Source organism: Chiroxiphia lanceolata, chromosome 7 (assembly GCF_009829145.1).
Source record: "Chiroxiphia lanceolata isolate bChiLan1 chromosome 7, bChiLan1.pri, whole genome shotgun sequence".
In the NCBI taxonomy this organism is placed as follows: Eukaryota; Metazoa; Chordata; class Aves; order Passeriformes; family Pipridae; genus Chiroxiphia; species Chiroxiphia lanceolata.
In genome coordinates, this window is record NC_045643.1 from 38,930,589 (window position 1) to 38,949,209 (window position 18,621).

General features: G+C 51.4%; 1 protein-coding gene across 2 annotated transcripts in view; it reads left to right on the forward strand.

Moving 5' to 3' along the window:
* KCNJ3 (potassium inwardly rectifying channel subfamily J member 3) overlaps positions 1–17,066 on the forward strand; it is a 37,972-nt gene extending 20,906 nt beyond the window's left edge. Inside the window, exons 3-4 of one of the 2 annotated variants that reach the window (XR_004358086.1) lie at positions 14,144–15,057; positions 15,491–17,066. Coding sequence is in view for 1 of the 2 variants with exons in the window: in XM_032693537.1 (XP_032549428.1) it covers positions 14,144–14,727 (584 nt within the window). In the remaining variant the exon portion in view is untranslated. Of the gene's footprint in view, positions 1–14,143; positions 15,401–15,490 lie in introns of those variants that run through there. The other variant, XM_032693537.1, reaches the window with a different exon arrangement.
* Positions 17,067–18,621: the final 1,555 nt, after the last annotated feature.

An 18,621-nucleotide genomic window follows, 5' to 3' on the forward strand; every position in this document is an offset into this window, starting at 1 on the left:
CACAGTGGAACATTGCTGACTTAATGCTACTGACTTAATGTTCAGTGCTTAATGTGATGAAGTAGCACAGATTTATATTTAATATTTCCTTTCAAGCCCTGCAAGATTTCCCTGCTCGTGGCTGTTTTGTGCAGTTTTGCTCAGCAGCCAGACCTGGGCAGGTCTTTAAAGCTCTGAAAAATTCATATAGTGCTTTGTACCGAGCACCTCATACATAACAAAAGTGGATTTTTCATTTATTTTTCACCTGGAAGAGCTTAAGACTTTAAAACCTTCCCCAAAAAAACATGCCTGGGGATGTTGTTTGATCCGTGATGCCAGTGAAACCATCCCATCTTTCCACTCCAGACTGGATATTGGGGGACATTTGTGGTTTGAGATGGGGAGGCCCTGGCACAGGTTGCCCAGAGAAGCTGTGGCTGCCCCTGGATCCCTGGAAGTGTCCAAGGCCAGGTTGGACGGGGTTTGGAGCAACCTGGGCTGGTGGAAGGTGTCCCTGCCCATGGCAGGGAGTGGGATGGGATGGGCTTTGAGGTCCCTTCCCACCCAGACCATGGAATTCCATGTTGGGGTGTATATATCCCCCCAGGAATGTGTCTCCAGGAGTAGGATGAAGGTAAATGCCATTCCCTGGGAGCTGTGGCCCAGGGGACCTGGCTCTGAGGGGAGGAATTAATTCATCAGCACAACTGCCTGGGCTCAGGGCTCTGCTCCCACAGGGGCTTCTAATTGGAGTTAATGGCTCGTTAGTGTTGGGCACATCCCCCTGAGAGCAGCACCCACACAGACATGGTCAGGAAGGACCTGCAGGCAGTGGGATCTCTCATTCCACAGTAGGATCCCCCATTCCACAATAGGATCTCTGTTCTGTCTGTGCCGGTTCCTCGTGAGCTCAGAGGTGGGTCTGGGCTGGGACAGATGGACTGGGGGGCTCTGGCTGTGCTGCTGCCCCTGGGGCTCTGGGAGGGCTCAGGGGATGGGATGGGATGGGGTGGGGTGGTCATGGCCTCCTGCTTTGGTGCCTCCTTCCTCTCCGACCCAAACCGGGTCCATGGGGTTAAGGTGGGTTTTGGGTAAAAACATATGAAATGGGCAGCAGTGGCTGCTACCCAGAAAGATGTAAAAATATAAATCTTAAGATCCCAGAATCCTGGAATGGTTTGGTTGGAAGGGACCTTAAAGCCCATCCAGTGCCACCCCCTGCCACGGGCAGGGACACCTTCCACCAGCCCAGGTTGCTCCAAGCCCCGTCCAGCCTGGCCTTGGACACTTCCAGGGATCCAGGGGCAGCCACAGCTTCTCTGCCCAACCTGGGCCAGAGCCTCCCCATCCTTCCCAATATCCCATCTCTCCCTGCCCTCTGGCAGTGGGAAGCCATTCCCTGTGTCCTGTCCCTCCATACCTTGTCCCCAGTCCCTTTCCAGCTCTCCTGGAGCCCCTCTAGGCCCTGGAAGGGGCTCTCAGGGACCCTGTGTGAGACAGGGACTGTGTATGTGGAGAATTTGCTGGAAACAATGCAGGGAAGGGAAGGGGACTGTGGGGAATGGACATGTCCTGGTTTAGGGCAGGGGCCGCACCAGGAAAGCAGCAGCAGCCCCAGAACTGCCAATCCCGTCTCTCCCTTTGGTTTCCCAATGTTTCATCTTCCAGGGAGAGGAGGATAATAGCTTGGAGATGCCCAAAATGGCTTTTCACACCTCAGTGCACAGAGAAGTGAGTAAAAGGGGAAAAAGGTGACTGTATGTTCCTAAAGTGTCTGTCCCTGAGTTCTGTACCCTTTTAATACAAGGAGGAAGAGGAAGGGGGGAAAAATGGGAATGGGACGTGCAAACACCATGTGCTTTGTTATTTGTCAGGTTAGTGGTGATTCAGTAAAATGTGTATTTTCTGTTAGACCTGGAAAACAGCATTTTCTTTAGAATAAAAGAGCTGCAAATTGGACTTTATAAACACATGAGTTGCTCCACCTGATATCATTCCACCTGTGTGGGGATGGATGTTTGTCCTTGGAGGGATGAGGGGGGAAAACTCTGCCAAGGGCAAAATTATTCAGTGTTTATTTACAGGGTCAGGTGTTCTCCACTTCAGCCTCTGGGGGCTGAGCATAAACCTTCCAAATCCAGGTAAATACTTTGGCTTTAGCTTTGCCTGGGGTGAAATATCGATTATTCCAAGTGTGGTGCCGGGTGGGAGCAGTTGGCCTTGGGGATGTGTGTTCATCCCTCCTCCCAGCACCTTCTGAACCACAGAGACCTCTGGAGAAATGCTCTTACTGTAACTCGGGCTGGGAGTATAAAATCAGCATTTTAGGCTGAGCCTTGTGCTGTGTTTTCTGGCTGTTTGGACCAAAACAGGGGCAATTACAGTTTGATCCCTGAAGATCCCAGGCTGACAACCAGCAGTGTTTGTCTGGGCTCACTTGGCTTTAAATCATTCTAAAAAAGGGTGTATTTGTTGCATGGGCTTTTTTCTTGCGTTTGTTTCATTTTTCGCCGTTTAACCTAAAACTGAACAAGTGGTGGGAAGTGGGGAATTGCTGGGTTTGAACCTGGGTTTTGTGGGGGTTTTCACCTAAAGAGCTCAAAACACATCTTACTAACTCCTCTGGCCCCAGCCTGTGGGAAGGTTTAGCTGGCAAGGTCAAAAGTTGGACTTGGTGTTCTTGGAGGGCTTTTCCAACCTGACTGATCCTGTGATTCTGCGAGTCCCTGAAGGTGGGGAGGCACCTCTGCAGCCCAACAGGTCTTTTCCCTGGAAGCAAAGCAGCGCCCTGACATTTAGGACTGGAGTGAAATTCAGAATGTCAAAAATACCGACTTTGCTCTTCAAATCCTCAGACAGAAAAGTCACAGTTTTCCCTAAAATGGCAAAGATGCTCCAGACTCCGAGGATTTTCAGCCTGGTGAGAGCTCAGAGCAGCGTGGTTGCAACGTAAGGAGAGAGGGGGTTGTATATAAAATTAGAAACCCCTCATAGGCATATGGCTGTTTGTGCAGCTCAGCACTGAGCTGTGGCTTATTTATCCTCCTGGGGTGCACATGGAAATAATGAATGTGCTGTGTGACATCACACTGCCAGAGACATTGTCACTAATTAACCTTCCTGGCTGCTGGAACGGCCTCCCCCCGCACGCGCCGCAGGAAATCATTTGCCTCTGTATTATCTCCTGGATGCTTTGGGGCTGAACCAGAATGGGGCCAGAGGAGGAGAGCAGCAGCCAGGAACTCTGAGCTCTGTCTGCCTCTCCTGCCTTTGCGCCAGGAAACGTTGGGTGGGTTGCATTTTGGGATTTTTAGTTTCCTCTGGTGCTGCAAAGGAAGGAGCAGCTCTGAGCTGGGCACCCGGTGACAGGGTTCCACCTGGGTCACCTGGAGAGCTCAGGAGATGTGTTACCAGGGGGAAAAACCCAACTGAAGGGGTGAAGGTGCTGTTTGAGGAGTTTTTCCAGGGGGAGCCCAAGCTGAGCAGAGGCAGAGCTCAGAAGGCTGGGGAGGTACCACGAAGATGTTCCACTCACTGCGTGGCAGGGGGAGACCTGCACTGCCCCTGCATCCCTGGAAGTGCCCAAGGCCAGGTTGGAGCAACCTGAGCTAGTAGAAGGTGTCCCTGCCCATGACAGGGGGTGGGAAAAAATGATCCTTAATTTACCTTCCCACCCAAACCACTGTGGGATTCTATAATTGGGCGATACTGGTATCTGTGTGTATATTTATACATAAGGTGTGTCTGGTTTGCTGAAGAGCCTTTCAGAGCCCCAAATCCAGGCTGACAGTTGTCCCCCCCAGCACTGACAGCACTGATGCCTCTCTTCCCTGGAAGTTCTGTGCTCCTGACGTGTTTGCAGGGAATGTTTGTCAGCTGAAGCCGGTGCCTGAGCAGCAAACGCTATGTTTAGTTCAGGGATCTGCTGTTAAGCTGTGCATTAATTTTAAATACATGACAGGAGCTGTTCCAGGCTGGGAGATGCTGGGGATGGAGCTGGGAGCTGTGATGTTCCAAGGGGAAGGCAGCACTCCAGGAGGGATGCAGGTGAAGAGCTGTTAAAGCTGGTTTAAATGCAGTGTCAGCAGCTGGCAGGGACAGAACAGCCCCTCAGAACAGGAGGTTTGGGGTTGTTGTGGCTGGCAGGGATAGGCAGGCACATTCCCTGGACGTTGGGTTCCTGTGGGCAGCTCCTGTCCCAAAGCAGGAGGTCCTTTGGTGCCCATCTCCCCTCTATTTGGGGGTCACCTCCTGGTTCCCAGCAGCTGAGTCTCTCTGTCAGCCCTGGATCCTGCCCTGAGGTCCCTCTGGGAACACGTGAGGGGAGTCAGTGACCTCCATGGATTTTAAATATTATACCCCAGGAGAGGATGGTGAATGAGGGTTTCACAGAGTCACAGAATATCCTGGGCTGGAAGGGACCCACAGGAATCATCCAGTCCAACCCTCAGCCCTGCCCAGACACCCCAACAATCCCACCCTGTGCCCCAGAGGATCAGCCAAACCCTCCTGGAGCTCTGGCAGCCTTGGGGCTGTGCCCACTGCCCTGGGGAGCCTGGGCAGTGCCAACCACCCTCTGGGGGAAGAACCTTTCCCTGAGATCCAACTTGAGCCTGCCCTGACACAGCTCCAGGCCGTTTCCCCTCTCTCATGGTCAGGATGGGGGTGTCTCACCTTGAATTTTCTGTCTGGAGTGGCCACGGGCCACCCAGGGCTGCAGGGCAGGAGCAGGAGGGACAGGGCAGGTTTGTTGGGAGCAGGTTTGTTGGGAGCAGCTCTGGGATGAATTGATAGCCTCCAAATGGTTGGTGTTGCCAAGATATTCAACAATTAATACATATGTTGAACCAAACACTACTTAAGGAGAGTTCATATCCACACACAGCTCTGGGCTGTATTTCACAGAATCTTGGAATCACAGAAGGGAATTCTGTGATCTCTGAGGGACCTTAAAGCTCATCTCATCCCACCCCCTGTCCCATGGGCAGGGACACCTTCCACTGGACCAGGTTGCTCCAAGCCTTGGACACTTCCAGGGATGGGGAATCCATCCACAGCTTCCCTGGGCAGTCAGAGACGTTTCATCCTTCTCTGTCTCGTCCTGCTGTTGACACAGTTCATATCAAACACCACATTATTGCGGCTCAGAAGGTGCTGCTGAGTTTATTGATATTTAAATCAGTCTCCCAGCCATCCTGAGAGCCCTTTTCCATAGGGTGGATGCAGGCAGGGATGCAGGGATGGAGCAGGTCTCCCTCTGATGGTGCTGTGCTCCCTCCACTCTCTGCAGGCAGCATTTGGAGCATCCACGAATCCTGGAGCCCCAAAAACACCCTGACTGTGTGGCTGTGTTGTACAGCCCTGCAAACTGTTCCTCCCAGTATGGAGAGAACTGGTTTTTCCATCCCAGGAAGGCAGTGTGAATTCCATGGGGTGTTTTTAGGGCTGCCAAAGCCCTGCAGATGAAAGCTCTATTTTGGTGCTCAGGGCATATGGCCGGGTGGGTGTTTGGAGCTGCTGGGGAATCGTGTGTTCAGAGGGAAGGGCTGGGCTCTGGGTTGCTGTTTCTTGCCTCATAATTAAAATGTTCTCGTTCAAAGAGCATAAATTATTTTAAATGTCTTTTTTTTTCCCCTTTTCTGACTGGTTTGCAGACTTTGCTCGGGTTTTGCTCTGTCTGTGTGTTCCTGAGGCCCCCTCTGACCTCAGTGTTCTCTGATTTAACAGAATATTCCTGTCTCCCCTTGTCTCTTCCCCACCATCCCCAATGGACATTGTGCTGCAGATAAACCCCCTGATTTCGGGCTGCACTTCAGAGCCCAAACTCCATGAAAAGCAGAACCAACTTTATTTCTTCATTTTTAGGTTGGAAAGCCCGTTTAAGACCACTGGCTCCAACTGTTGCCAAGCCACCACTGCCCCCTGTCCCCAAGTGCCACATCCACAGGGATTGAAATCCCTCCAGGAATGAGGACTCCCCCCTGCCCTGGGTAGCTGTGCCAGGGCTGGACAAACCTTTCCAGGAAGGAATTTTTCCTAATATCCAACCTGAACCTACCCTGGAGAGACTCCATGCAGAGTGTGTTGCCCAGGGAGGGGTGAGGATTTGGACAAGGACATCCAACATTCCCTGGCTCCTCGGGGTGGGAGGGCTCTGGTGCCCTTTGCTACCCCATGGAAAACCTTCAGTATCTGCTCCAGGGTTTTAAACCATTATCAGCTGTTAGGAAGGAATTCCTGGCTGGGAGGGTGGGCAGGCCCTGGCCCAGGTTGGGCAGAGAAGCTGTGGCTGCCCCTGGATCCCTGGAAGTGTCCAAGGCCAGGTTGGACGGGGCTTGGAGCAACCTGGGTTGGTGGAAGGTGTCCCTGCCCATGGCAGGGGTTGGACTGGATGGGCTTTAATGTCCCTTCCCACCCAAACCAGTCTGGATTTTAGGATTCTGTAATTAGCATGAGGAAGCTTTTCAAAGGATTGTGCTATCAGTAAAAACCTGGGAATACTTGAGGCTGGAAGGGAGCCCTGGGGAGCAGAGCTGTGCTCTGTCAGGGCACGGATGGGCAGCTCCTGTTCATGGCAGAAAACCACTTTATCCGTGTCCTCAGGCTCACCCTGTAAACATCCCCATCCATGGGGAGGGAATGCATTGCCTCTCCCTGCTCCCATCCTTTCCTCCCTCCAGCCCTTCCTCCCCTTTCCCTTCCCAGTGCCAGCACTGCCTCCTGGCAGAGAGCTGCGTGGAGCAGGGAATGAAATCCTTCCCGTTTGGTGCTACTGATTCAATAACATCCCGGGAGGAGGGAAATGATGCAAAACTGGGAATGTGGCAGATGGCTCAGGGAAAAAAAAACCTGCTCCAAGGAGGGAGCTGGAGGGGCTGGATGAGCCCTGATGCACTCGGCACGGAGGGAAAAGGGACGGAGCAGAACTGGAATTTGGGATAAAAAATGGAGAGAGAACAAAAATCCCAGGCCACATTCTCAGTCTAAATTTCTGCCACTGCGTTAAATGTGTGTTTGATGGTTTGGTTGAGATAACTGTGCTCCTGGCTCTGTTTTTCCCAAAGAATGGGAAGCCCTGCTGCAGCCATGGCAGGGCAGCACTGAAGGCTGCCAGGCTTTAAGTGATCCCCCCTTCTTTTGGTGGCCAATCCAGAAGGGGGGAGGTTGGCTCGCCTCTTGCATCCCTGTGCGTGGAGCAGGGTCAGGATGTGCTTTCCATGCTGCTTCCATGGCATTTTTGGGATCAGGAGGGGAGCTGCGTTCTTGTGTTCCTGGCAAACAGCAGGATGAGCTGCCTGCAAGGTGCCAGGGAATTGTGCATGTCTGAGGGATTGGAAATGGCCCTGGGAAGAGGGATGGCTGATAAGGAAATACCTTTGGTGTCACTGCTGTTTTTAAAGTGTCACGAGAGCTCCCGGGAGAAGAGTGGGAATAAAGCAGGAGTATTTGTAGAGCTGAGCCCAAACAATGGGGCTGAGTTCAGAGCAGAGCAGGAGCCTGGCTTTGTGCTCAGGGGGGGGCAGAAATTTAAGTGTTTAGCATAAGGTTGGTGTCTGACTGACATGAGTGTGTGCCTGGCATTCCTGGAACCACGGGATCGTGGGACAGTGGAATGGTTTGGAAGGGACCTTAATGATCGTCTCATCCCTTGGGTCCCTCCTGCACACGTGATGAATTTGTTAAATCTCTGACCTCGGGGTGTTGGGGTGACTTCTGGGTCTCAGGAATAAATGGGGATTAAAATGACAGGTTACCCAGAGAAGCTGTGGCTGCCCCTGGATCCCTGGAAGTGTCCAAGGCCAGGTTGGACAGGGCTTGGAGCAACCTGGGCTGGTGGAAGGTGTCCCTGCCCATGGGTGGCACTGGATGGGCTTTAAGGTCCCTTCCCACCCACACCAGCCTGGGATTCCATGATATTGTCATGATTCGTGGAGCACCTTTTTATGGTTGGTACCTTGAAGGCTCTTTTTGTCTCTTGTATTTCAGGAAATGCCGATTTTTTTTTTTTTCTCTTTAACCAAAATGGGTTTTTATGGAAAAAATACGTTAATCAAAGGGATTAAATGTATAGATGGCAAGGTGGCTGCCCCATCTCCCTTCTGATGGGTGGACTTGGTGATCTTAGGGGTTTTTTTTCCAACTTAAACATTCAGTCATGGAATCCCAGAATCCCAGAATGGTTTGGGGTGGAAGGGACCTTAAAGCTCATCCAGTGCCACCCCTGCCATGGGCAGGGACACCTTCCACCAGCCCAGGTTGCTCCAAGCCCTGTCCAACCTGGCCTTGGACACTTCCAGGGATCCAGGGGCAGCCACAGCTTCTCTGGGCAACCTGGGCCAGGGCCTCCCCACCCTCCCAGCCAGCAATTCTTTCCCACTATCCCGTCTCTCCCTGCCCTCTGGCAGTGGGAAGCCATTCCCTGTGTCCTGTCCCTCCATCCCTTGTCCCCAGTCCCTCTCCAGCTCTCCTGGAGCCCCTTTAGGCCCTGCAATGGGCTCTCAGCTCTCCCTGGAGCCTTCCCTTCCCAGCTCTCTGACCACAGATTGCCAGAAGGTTCTGGTGCCCTTCAAACCATCATCACTTTGATAAACAGCCCTTGACATTGTGATGGGGAAATGTTAACACTAAAAATAGCTGTTCTTTCCAAATAGTTGGGAGTTCAGACACCACACGGTGTCTGGGAGGAGCCCTCCCTGTGCCTTTCCCAGCCTGGCATCTGAACTTCCCTGGAAAAATAATGTGGCACTGAAGGTGGAGTGGAAGAGCCTGAGAGCTTCCTTTCCTCCCGGTTTGGGTGCTGACTTCCCATTTCTGTCCCCATTTTCTGGCTTATCAAAAACTTGGGTGTAGTTCCCGTTCCAGGTACAGGGTGGCCATCAGGATATCCCATTCCTTGGCTAAATGGGATAAAACCAGCTGCTTTCCCTGTGTTTGGAGAGAAGCTGTGGCTGCCCCTGGATCCCTGGAAGTGTCCCAGGCCAGGTTGGACAGGGCTTGGAGCAACCTGGGCTGGTGGAAGGTGTCCCTGCCCATGGCAGGGGGAGGGAATGGGATGATCCTTATTTTCCCTTCCAACCCAAACCGTTCCAGGACTCTGTGGTTTCCTCTGGATGAGGAGAGATTGCCATGGAAATCTCCTTTTTCCTGCAGCAGTAAATCCTGCCTTAGTGCCACCAGGGTAGGGGATAAGTGTGGGGTGTTTTTAAATCAAGTCTCACATCCAGCTTTACTCTTCCCTTCCTGGGCCTGAAATTGCAGTTGTAAATTAGCTTAATTGGTAGCACTTCGTTAAGCATTGCTGTCTGATTGACTTTTAACAAGGGGGTTTAGAGTTAAACTGCAGGTTTAAGGGAAATCAACCCCCCAAAATCACCAGGAGCAGCCCCTTGGACCAGGCTCAGCTCCAGGGGTTTCACCTGCAGCTCTTCAAAGGGAAAAAGGAGAAAGTCTGACAAAACATAATCCCATTTGTGCATTTTGGCCAGGAATGCTGGAGAGATTCCTCTTCCTTCCAAGATGCCCTTTCTGGGGCCCTTGGGACCATGTGCTGTTGGATCATGGTAAAGCCAAATGAATTATCTCTTTCCCCACTGATTAACTCCTCCATGTTCAGAGGACACCTGGTGTCCCTGTGTCCAGCCCTTGGCCAGCAAACTGCATTCCAGGCACCCAGAAAGATTTAAGGGGAAGTTTCTGGCATTACTTTGGAGAGGGAAAGGAGCCACAGAACCTTTGTGTGCCAAAATTGGTTCTGAAGACTCTCACAGGGTGGGGGTGGGGGCTGTTAAAAGCTTATTAGTGATCTGTGATTTCCCAACCATCAGCCAACTTCTGGAATAAAATGGAATAAATAACAGCAGGGCTGGGTTGGTTTTTTTTCAAGGCAATTTATTATGAGCTCTAGAAATTGCCTGAAAAGAGCCAGTTCCATCTGGGTACTTGGAAATTTGGGAATAATTGGAGGGTTATTATAGGGTAGAATTAGTCAAAGCATTTATTTACAGATTTCTTTGGCCTCCATCTGCCCCTTACTAATCTGAGGAGGCAGCTCTGAGCTGGGCTGACAGCGAGTTGTAGAATCATGGAATGCTTTGGATTGGAAGGGAAGTTAAGGATCATCTCATCCCACCCCCCTGCCATGGGCAGGGACACCTTCCACCAGCCCAGGTTGCTCCAAGCCCTGTCCAACCTGGCCTTGGACACTTCCAGGGATCCAGGGGCAGCCACAGCTTCTCTGGATGTCCCCGATGCAAAAGCATCATTCCCTGGTTTTGACATAATGAAGAGGGGGTTTACTGGATGTTTTTGGGGGTTTTTTGGAATACAGGCATTCTCATGCCTCTCTCAGGTGATTTGTGTGCAGGCAGAGCTTTGCTGGTGTTGGGAACAGCTCTGGGATGTGGGTGTTCATTGGGAGTGAGGGACAAAATGCACCAAACCCTTTTCCTTTGACAAACCCATGGCTGGTTAATACCATAATAAATAATTCCTCTGCTTGCAGCCTGTTTGCTTCCAAACCAGAGCTGAACATTTATGCTGCAAATGAATATTAATAATCCAGAGAACTTGGTGAGATGGGAACAGGCCCATGAACGTGATGGAGGCAGTGCAGGGGGTGAGGGCTGTGGGTGCTGCTGGGGGAGAACTGAGGGGAAGAGGGCACAAAAAAACCAGGAAAGCCTTTCCCAGCAACAGCAGGAAAGAAAAACTGGCAGCCAGGAGGGCCAGTGCCTAAAGAGTCCCCAGGAGAGCTGGAGAGGGACCGGGGACAAGGGATGGAGGGACAGGACACAGGGAATGGCTTCCCACTGCCAGAGGGCAGGGAGAGATGGGATATTGGGAAGGAATTCCTGGCTGGGAGGGTGGTGAAGCCCTGGCCCAGGTTGGGCAGAGAAGCTGTGGCTGCCCCTGGATCCCTGGGAGTGTCCAAGACCAGTTTGGACAGGGCTTGGAGCAACCTGGGCTGGTGGAAGGTGTCCCTGCCCATGGCAGGGCTGGAATGGGACAATCATTAATGTCCCTTCCACCCCAAACCATTCTGGGATTCTGTTATTGCTGGAATGCTCCCCCGGGGATGGTTCCAGGCAGTTGGAGCTGCTGCTCCAAGCATGGAATAGCAGAACAGCACTGTGAGCTCAGAGCTGGAGACTGAGGCTTTGCTGAGGGAATGGAATGTGAAGGAAAAGCTGGAAAATGCAGCAGAGCTGGAAGAAAACCCGGGGATTGGTTTCTTGTCCAGGGGCTGATCGTGTCAGCACCTCTCAGCACTGGCAGTTCCCTGACAGGTATTCCCAAGAACCTTGGGAATACGAGTGGCTGCTGTTCATCCAGAGGCTCTGAAATCATCCGTGCCCTCGGGTTTGTTAGGGAATGAGATACACGGATTGGAAGCACAAATGCTACTCCTGCAATATTTATCCCTCCAGTGAGCTTCCAAAGGAGTGGAACAGAGTATGAGGCTGCTTTTCCTGACATTCAGCTGATAAGTTTTTCGTTGGTAATAGAGGGTATAAAATTCCTCCCCTGGAATCCTGCTGGGAGGGGGCAGGATGGGGGAGCGGGAGGTGGGAATAGTAGCCCTGGGGAAGAGGAACTAATGGGGAGGGGAGAGACCTTCCCTTGGCCATGGGAATGCCTGGGATGGGGATGGAAACGTGGATGCAGATGGGGATGTGGATGGAGATGGGGATGTGGATATGGATGGTGAGTGGGGATGCAGGTGCAGATATGGATGTGGATGGAAATGCAGGTGCTGACAGGGGTGTGGATGCACATGGGGATGTGGATATAGATGTGGATGGGATTGGAATGGGGATGAGGATGGGCATGTGGATGTGGATGAGGATGCGGATACAGAAGGATCTGAGGATGGAGATGCCATGAGGATGGAGATACCATGAGGATGGAGATGCCATCAGGATGGAAATACAGATTCAGATGTGGATGGGGGTACAACTGTGGATACAGATGCAGCTGTGGCTATGGATGCAGATGCCAGTCTGTCCTGTTCCCAGTTCCCCTTCCCAAGCCCTCACCCACACATCCCCCCATGCCCCTGTTACACCCCCAAAGGCACTTTGCTGACACACCTTCCCCACTAAACCCCAGTTCTTTATTTGATGTTCCCCACACACCCAAAGAGCCCCGGGGGGATCCCCACCTGACCCTGGACTCTGCAGGACAGTGGGATGCAGCGGGAAGGGCCCCAGTGCCTCCCCCCTCAGCAGAACCAGCCAGGGTGACAAATAATTGTCCTTTGCAGACAGAGTGATTTGCATTTGAAGCAGTTTGTTACCCGGAGCAGGGGTGAGCAGAGTTGCCCAGCTGAGTGCTCCGCAGGCAGCACACAGCCCCTTCCCAAGGCTGATCCCTGTTGGACACATCCAGTCCCCAAAGAGGTCCCTGTGTGGGGTCAGGGCTGGGGCAGCACAGGGGACAGGTCTGGCTTTGCTAGGGAAGCTGCTGCTGAGCAGCTGTGGAGTGAAGGGCACAGCTGGGGCAAGGACTCGCTCAAATTACCTTTTTTCTCTGAATTGCAGGTTTTTCCCTAAATCCATTAGGTATGGGATTGCTTCTGCTTCACTGAGGGAGCAGGAGCACGTGGTGACTGAGTGGAAACACACTGAGAAGTATAAATAGTGTCCTGGAGGAGTTGGGGGATGTCTGGGGCTCTGGGCACGATCCTGCATGTCTGTGGCCTCCCCGGTGCTGGGGCAGCATCCAGTGGTAAAGAAACTGGATTCCTGTTTTTCTCCTAAGAGATAAAGTGGAAAACTGAGCATTTTGCCTTGTGATCTGTTCTGATGGATCAGCAACAGAATCCATGATGCAGAACTAATGCTCTGATTCCATTAACAGGCAGATAAAGTGTAACAAACTGGAATTTTCCTGGCTGTGTGTCACCAGCCCCATCCCATCCCATCCCCTCTCCCCCTCACTGCAGCCCCACTGCTGTTTTTCTCATGTTTTCCAAAGAGTCCTTTCCTTTCCCCCTGGATGCTTGCAGGCATCCTTGTGAGCAAGGCAGAGGATGTGTTTGCAGAGGTGGATTTAGCTTCCTGAAACCCAAATGTCACATTTCCACTTGGCTGTATAAAATGGCAGCGTAATTCTATTTACAGATTGCTACAAGAAAAAAAAAAATAATAGTAAAAAAAAGAAGCAGCAGGATTTCTTCTAGAAGCCTCCAGCAAGCCATGATCATCTCCCCCTGATTTCCAAGGTTGGATGGGTCACTGGGGTGACCAAGTCTGGGTATTCTAAAAGACTTTTCTCCACAGTGGCAGGTGGGGGAGGAAGAGGAAGGGCAGTGTCAAGGTCTTAGTCGTGTTTTTTTTTTCCCCTGCTAATTTTTTGGAGCCTGGGTCTCATCCTGGCAGCGGTGGATCTGTGAGCAGGTTGCTGGTGAAGCCTTTAAAGAGGAATAAATGTATTTTGAAGGACTTATTGCTTGCTGATGGGTTGGAACGTGCTGACACAACGTGCTTGGCTTGTGCATGTGGTGTCTGGCTTTGTGTGTATTCATTGATATGATGAAAATATGCAATAACTTAGTAAGACTTTAAGATCTGCCATGTCCAATTTTCCATTACCATTAGCAGCTCTTGCTGGTTTAATTACCAGGGTTATCAGCTAGCCCTGTCCCTTTGTCACCAGCACCTTCAGGAGTCAAAGTGTCTGGAATAGTAGATGGGAATTATTCAGTTCCACTCCTTGCTGTTGCTCACTCCTTTTCACCTAGAGGATGACAATTTAATAGCTACTGTCTGATAGAATCATGGAATTGTTAAGGTTGGAAAAGGCCTTTGAGATCATCAAGTCCGACTGTCAACCCAGCACCACCACCATGGTTGCCACTGACCCATGTCCCCAGGTGCCACATCCACACAGCTTTTAAATCCCTCCAGAGACGAGGACTCCACCGCTGCCTTGGGCTGGACAGCCACTTCCATGAAGGAATTTTCCCTTAAGTCCAACCTAAACCTCCCTTGGCACAACTTGGGGCTGTTTACTCCGTTAAATGGTAGGCAGGCCCATGCCTTTTCTTTTCTACATTTAAAACCATAAACCCCGTTCCACTGGCTTGTTAAAAACCCCAGTGCCTCTGTGCATCCCCAGTTATCCGTGACTGGTGCCGGTGTTTGTGCCTTGCTCCTTGCAGGGATGACGTGCCAGGCCAGGACGTCCTACACGGAGGACGAGGTGCTGTGGGGCCATCGCTTCTTCCCCGTCATCTCCCTGGAGGAGGGCTTCTTCAAGGTGGATTACTCGCAGTTCCACGCCACCTTCGAGGTGCCCACCCCGCCCTACAGCGTGAAGGAGCAGGAGGAGATGCTGCTCATGTCCTCGCCCCTCATCGCGCCCGCCGTCGGCAACAGCAAGGAGAGGAACAGCTCGGTGGAGTGCCTGGACGGGCTGGACGAGGTGGGCACCAAGCTGCCCTCCAAACTGCAGAAAATCACCGGCAGGGAGGACTTCCCCAAAAAACTCCTCAGGATGAGCTCCACCACGTCGGAGAAGGCCTACAGCATGGGGGACCTGCCCATGAAACTGCAGCGCATCAGCTCGGTGCCCGGCAACTCCGAGGAGAAACTGGGCTCTAAGACCACCAAGATGATGTCGGATCCCATGAGCCAGTCGGTGGCCGAGCTCCCGCCCAAGCTGCAGAAGCTCTCGGGGGGCGGGAGGATGGAGGGGAACCTGCCCCCCAAACTGCGCAAAATGAACTCCGACCGCTTCACATAACCCAGGGGGCCGGGGGCGACCGCGGGGAGCTACGACTGCTCCGGGAAGGGAGCGGGGCCGGGAGGGGCCCCAGCACCGGGGGGTGCTGAACTCTGAGCTCTGGAGGCAGGAGATGCCCCGGGGGCGGCGCCGGGAGGCCGGCGGGCCGGGGGCCGTTGGCATGTACCATCACACCACGCATGCAGTACCAGTGTGCAACCCCTGCATATAGTCCTGTGGCATGACTCCCACTGTAGTGACACTGTACAGCCCCAAACGCGGGGAGGGGCCGCCCTTCCCCCCCGTACCCCTGAAGGAGTAGGGCCAACACACGAGCGGGGAGCTTTCAGGGTAAGTTCTAACTCCATTTGGGTCTTTTCTCTCCTGGTGTGGGTCGTGATGATTTGTTCAACAGAGTAGTTCTGGTGCATGTCTTTTTTTTTTTTTTCCTTCTTCAAGGGAGGTGTATTAGTGAATTCCTGACACCGACTCTGCTGGCCTTAAATTAACTGCTGGTTTCTAGTTTGCTTTAAGGTTTTCTTGGGGGGTTTGTTTCCTGTGTCAAGGCTACTGGGGAAAAAAACAAATCTGTATTTCATAAGGCTTTGTTTAGAGAAGAAACTTGTATTTATAAGTCTAGGCAAGACAATAAATAAATGAATAAAATTCACACTTTAGATACGATCAGTAAAAACTTTTTAAACCGCTGTGATTTATAATCTATGTGCAAGAAAACCGTTTTAAATAAGCAGGATGTGCTTGCTTTCTCATGTCGATAAAATAGCTGGACATGAAACAAGCTGAATGTCTCCACAAAGCCAAGCAGGCTCTTCTGCTGGATGAACTGCACCCCAAAGGCAGAGCCACCATTCCCTCTGTCCCACCGGGCCTGGATTTCCCTCCTCTGGCTGTGGTGGCCAGCTGGGCCAGCAGCCTGCAGGCCGTGGTGGTCCCGAGCCCGGGGAGGCTCCTTGCTGCTTTTGCTATGGTGAAAATGATGTTTAACCATGTTCTGGACTGAAGTTGACCCTGTGGGTTTCCAAATGAGTAATGCTTTGTTTGTAAATGTTGGGGTTGATGTCCTCTGTGTTTGGGTTTCCTTTGTCCCTCCCGTTTGGCTCCGGCAGCGGAGTCGACGCGGGATGGGCTGAGTGTTGTGTGGTTGCCCCGTCATCATGGCTTCTACTGGGGGAGCACCCTCCCCAAAATTCCAAAGGTCAGCTGTTGAGGTGCCTGTGGATCCTGTGGGCTGTGTTTGGGGCCTTCCCGTTGGCTCCTTCTCGGAGCAGGAGGTCTGGGATGGATGGAGCGATGGGTGGCACCATCAGTGCTCTGGGTAGGAAAGCTGCTGCCAAGAGCACCCAGGAGAAGGGCTCTGTGGGGTGTCCTCTGTGTGTAAAACCCTCGGGACCACATCCAGGTGGTCCCAGGCATGGCCAGGTGAGGGTCAGGGGAGCACCCACGGCTTCATTAATGGCTGGGCCCTTCTGGCTCGCGGGCCCTGGCCCATCCTGCACAAATGCTGGCACGTGCTGCCTGAGTGGTAACAGATCTCATCGTCTTTGAGGGGAAAACGGGGTTTGTTATAAATGTTGGCGTGGAGCAAGGCCCCTGAAGCCCAGCACTGCTGGGGGCTGGCTCAGCCACTGCTTTCCCTGGAAGTTGCAGTGCATGACCTGGCGGTTGTATGAATAACTTTGTATGAACTTTGTATGAACTTCCAAAGTTCCTTTCATGGATTCTCACCCTTTTTGAGTGGCACTGCGTGTTTTTCACACCCATGGCTGCCCCTCAGTGCTCTGCACGTTGCTGTGGAAGGGCAGGGCTGACCCATGCTCCACACGTGCTGAGCCAAGGGAAAACCTGGGCTTGTGCTCCTCCGTTTTCCCAAAACTCCTTCAGATTGTCTTGTAAAATACCCCTGACTTTTGTGGCTGTTCTCCCAGTCCTTGCCTGGCACCAGGAATAGCCATGTCCGGTTGCCAGGTGTCCACAACAGATCCACCACCCAACCCAGTGAGCCCAGAGCAGTGCCCAGCCTGGGAACCAGCCAGGGAGCCCCCCAGCAGCATGGGCACAGGGCTCTGCCTGGGAAAGGAGGGTCTCCAGCATCTTGATCCCCCCTCAAAGCTCCTTTGGTTTATTTGGGGTGGGTGGGGAGCAGTGGCTCCTTCCTGGGGGCTGTCAGAGCATGACCCAACCAACCAGTGGACTGTGTGACACTGGGCTGGGTGGGCATTGCAGGGCCCTGCCAAACAAAATATTCTGTTCTATTCTTTTTCTTAATCTATTCTATTCTTATTCTTAACCTATTCTTGTTCTTATTCTATTTTGTTTTCTATTCTTACCCTTGATCTATTTTTATTCTTATTCTATTCTTAATATATTCTATATTCTATTCTTATTCTATTAATTCTATTCTCATTCTATTCTTATTCTTGATCTGTATTCCTTATTAATTCTAATTCTGTGTTCATTCTGTTCTATTCCCTTCTAATTATGTCTATTCTATTCTATTTTCTATTCTATTCTATATTCTATGTTCTAGTCTAGTCTCTATTCTATATTAATTCTGTGTTTGTTCTAGTCTAGTCTCCTATTCTATATTAATTCTGTGTTTGTTCTAGTCTAGTCTCCTATTCTATTCTATTCTATTCTATTCTATTCTATTCTATTCTATTCTATTCTATTCTATTCTATTCTATTCTATTCTATTCTATTCTATTCTATTCTATTCTATTCTATTCTATTCTATTCTATTCTATCCCATTTTATTCCCTTCTGGTTTGTTCTGTTCTGTTCCATCCCTGCTGCAGTTCTGTGACTGGTACAGGAGCTCAGGTGCAATTTGGGGTCCCCTGGGGTGTCCCACCTTTGCTGAGCTCTCCTGCCGATGCCCTGGGATGGCTCATGGTCCCCTTGGCTTTTCCTTATGGAAAACCCACCGTGTCCCAGGGCCTCCTGCGTCCTCCCTGCCCAAATCCATGGGTTCCCATGGCTGCAGCAGGAGAGCCACGTGGCCTTTTCCCTTGGGAAACCTTGTGCTGAATGTGTGTACAGAGCGAATGAAGGAGGAGCCACAGGGATGTGCTCCCCAAATTGGACTGAAAACAGGTGACAGGGAGCAGAGCTGGAGCTGGAAAACTCCTGACAGTTCCAGAGCTACTCAGCAACCCCTGAAAAATCCCTGGAAGTGTGTGAGACACTGGAGAAGGGGCCTCATTTTTATTAAATTAATGCCATGAAAATACTAAGCTATGATTTGATTTTTTTAACTCAAAACTCTCAGCCATCCCCCCTGAATACAAAATTCCCGAGGTTTGGGGCCTGGATTAAGGTGACAATGAGGTGTTTTTAATAAGAGGTAAAGTGCAAACATGGCCAAAACCTGCCTTTAGTTATTTATTTTAGGAAGTCACTTGTGGTTAATATTTAGTTTTTATTGGTGTGGCCACTGCTTTTTTTTTTTAACTGATTAACATTTGAGCCCAGTCCTGATGCTTCTGCTAATTAAAGCTCCCGTTTGATTGCACAGCCGGTCTGTGTCTCCTGCTGCAATTTACGCTTGAATTCTCCTGGAAATTGTACAGATCGAACTGAAATAAAGAAATAAAGAAATGCATTTTCAGCATGCAGCCTCTCCCTGTATCAATGGACACGGTGATCCAGAAGAACCAGCTCTTGTGTTAGTGCTGCCAGCTCAGCTTGGTCTGAAGCTCTGTTGAACTTCCCCCAGCTGCTGGGTTGGAAGGGGTTTGTTGTTCCTCCACTTTTTAGCACCTTAATAAAGGATTTCCAGCTGCTCGAGCTCCTGATCTCACCTCTGGTGTGTGCTGAAAGTTGGGCTCTTGAATGAGCCCAGATAAAGCTGAGTGGGGTTGAGCTGCGTTTTCAGGGTGGTTACAGCCATTTCTG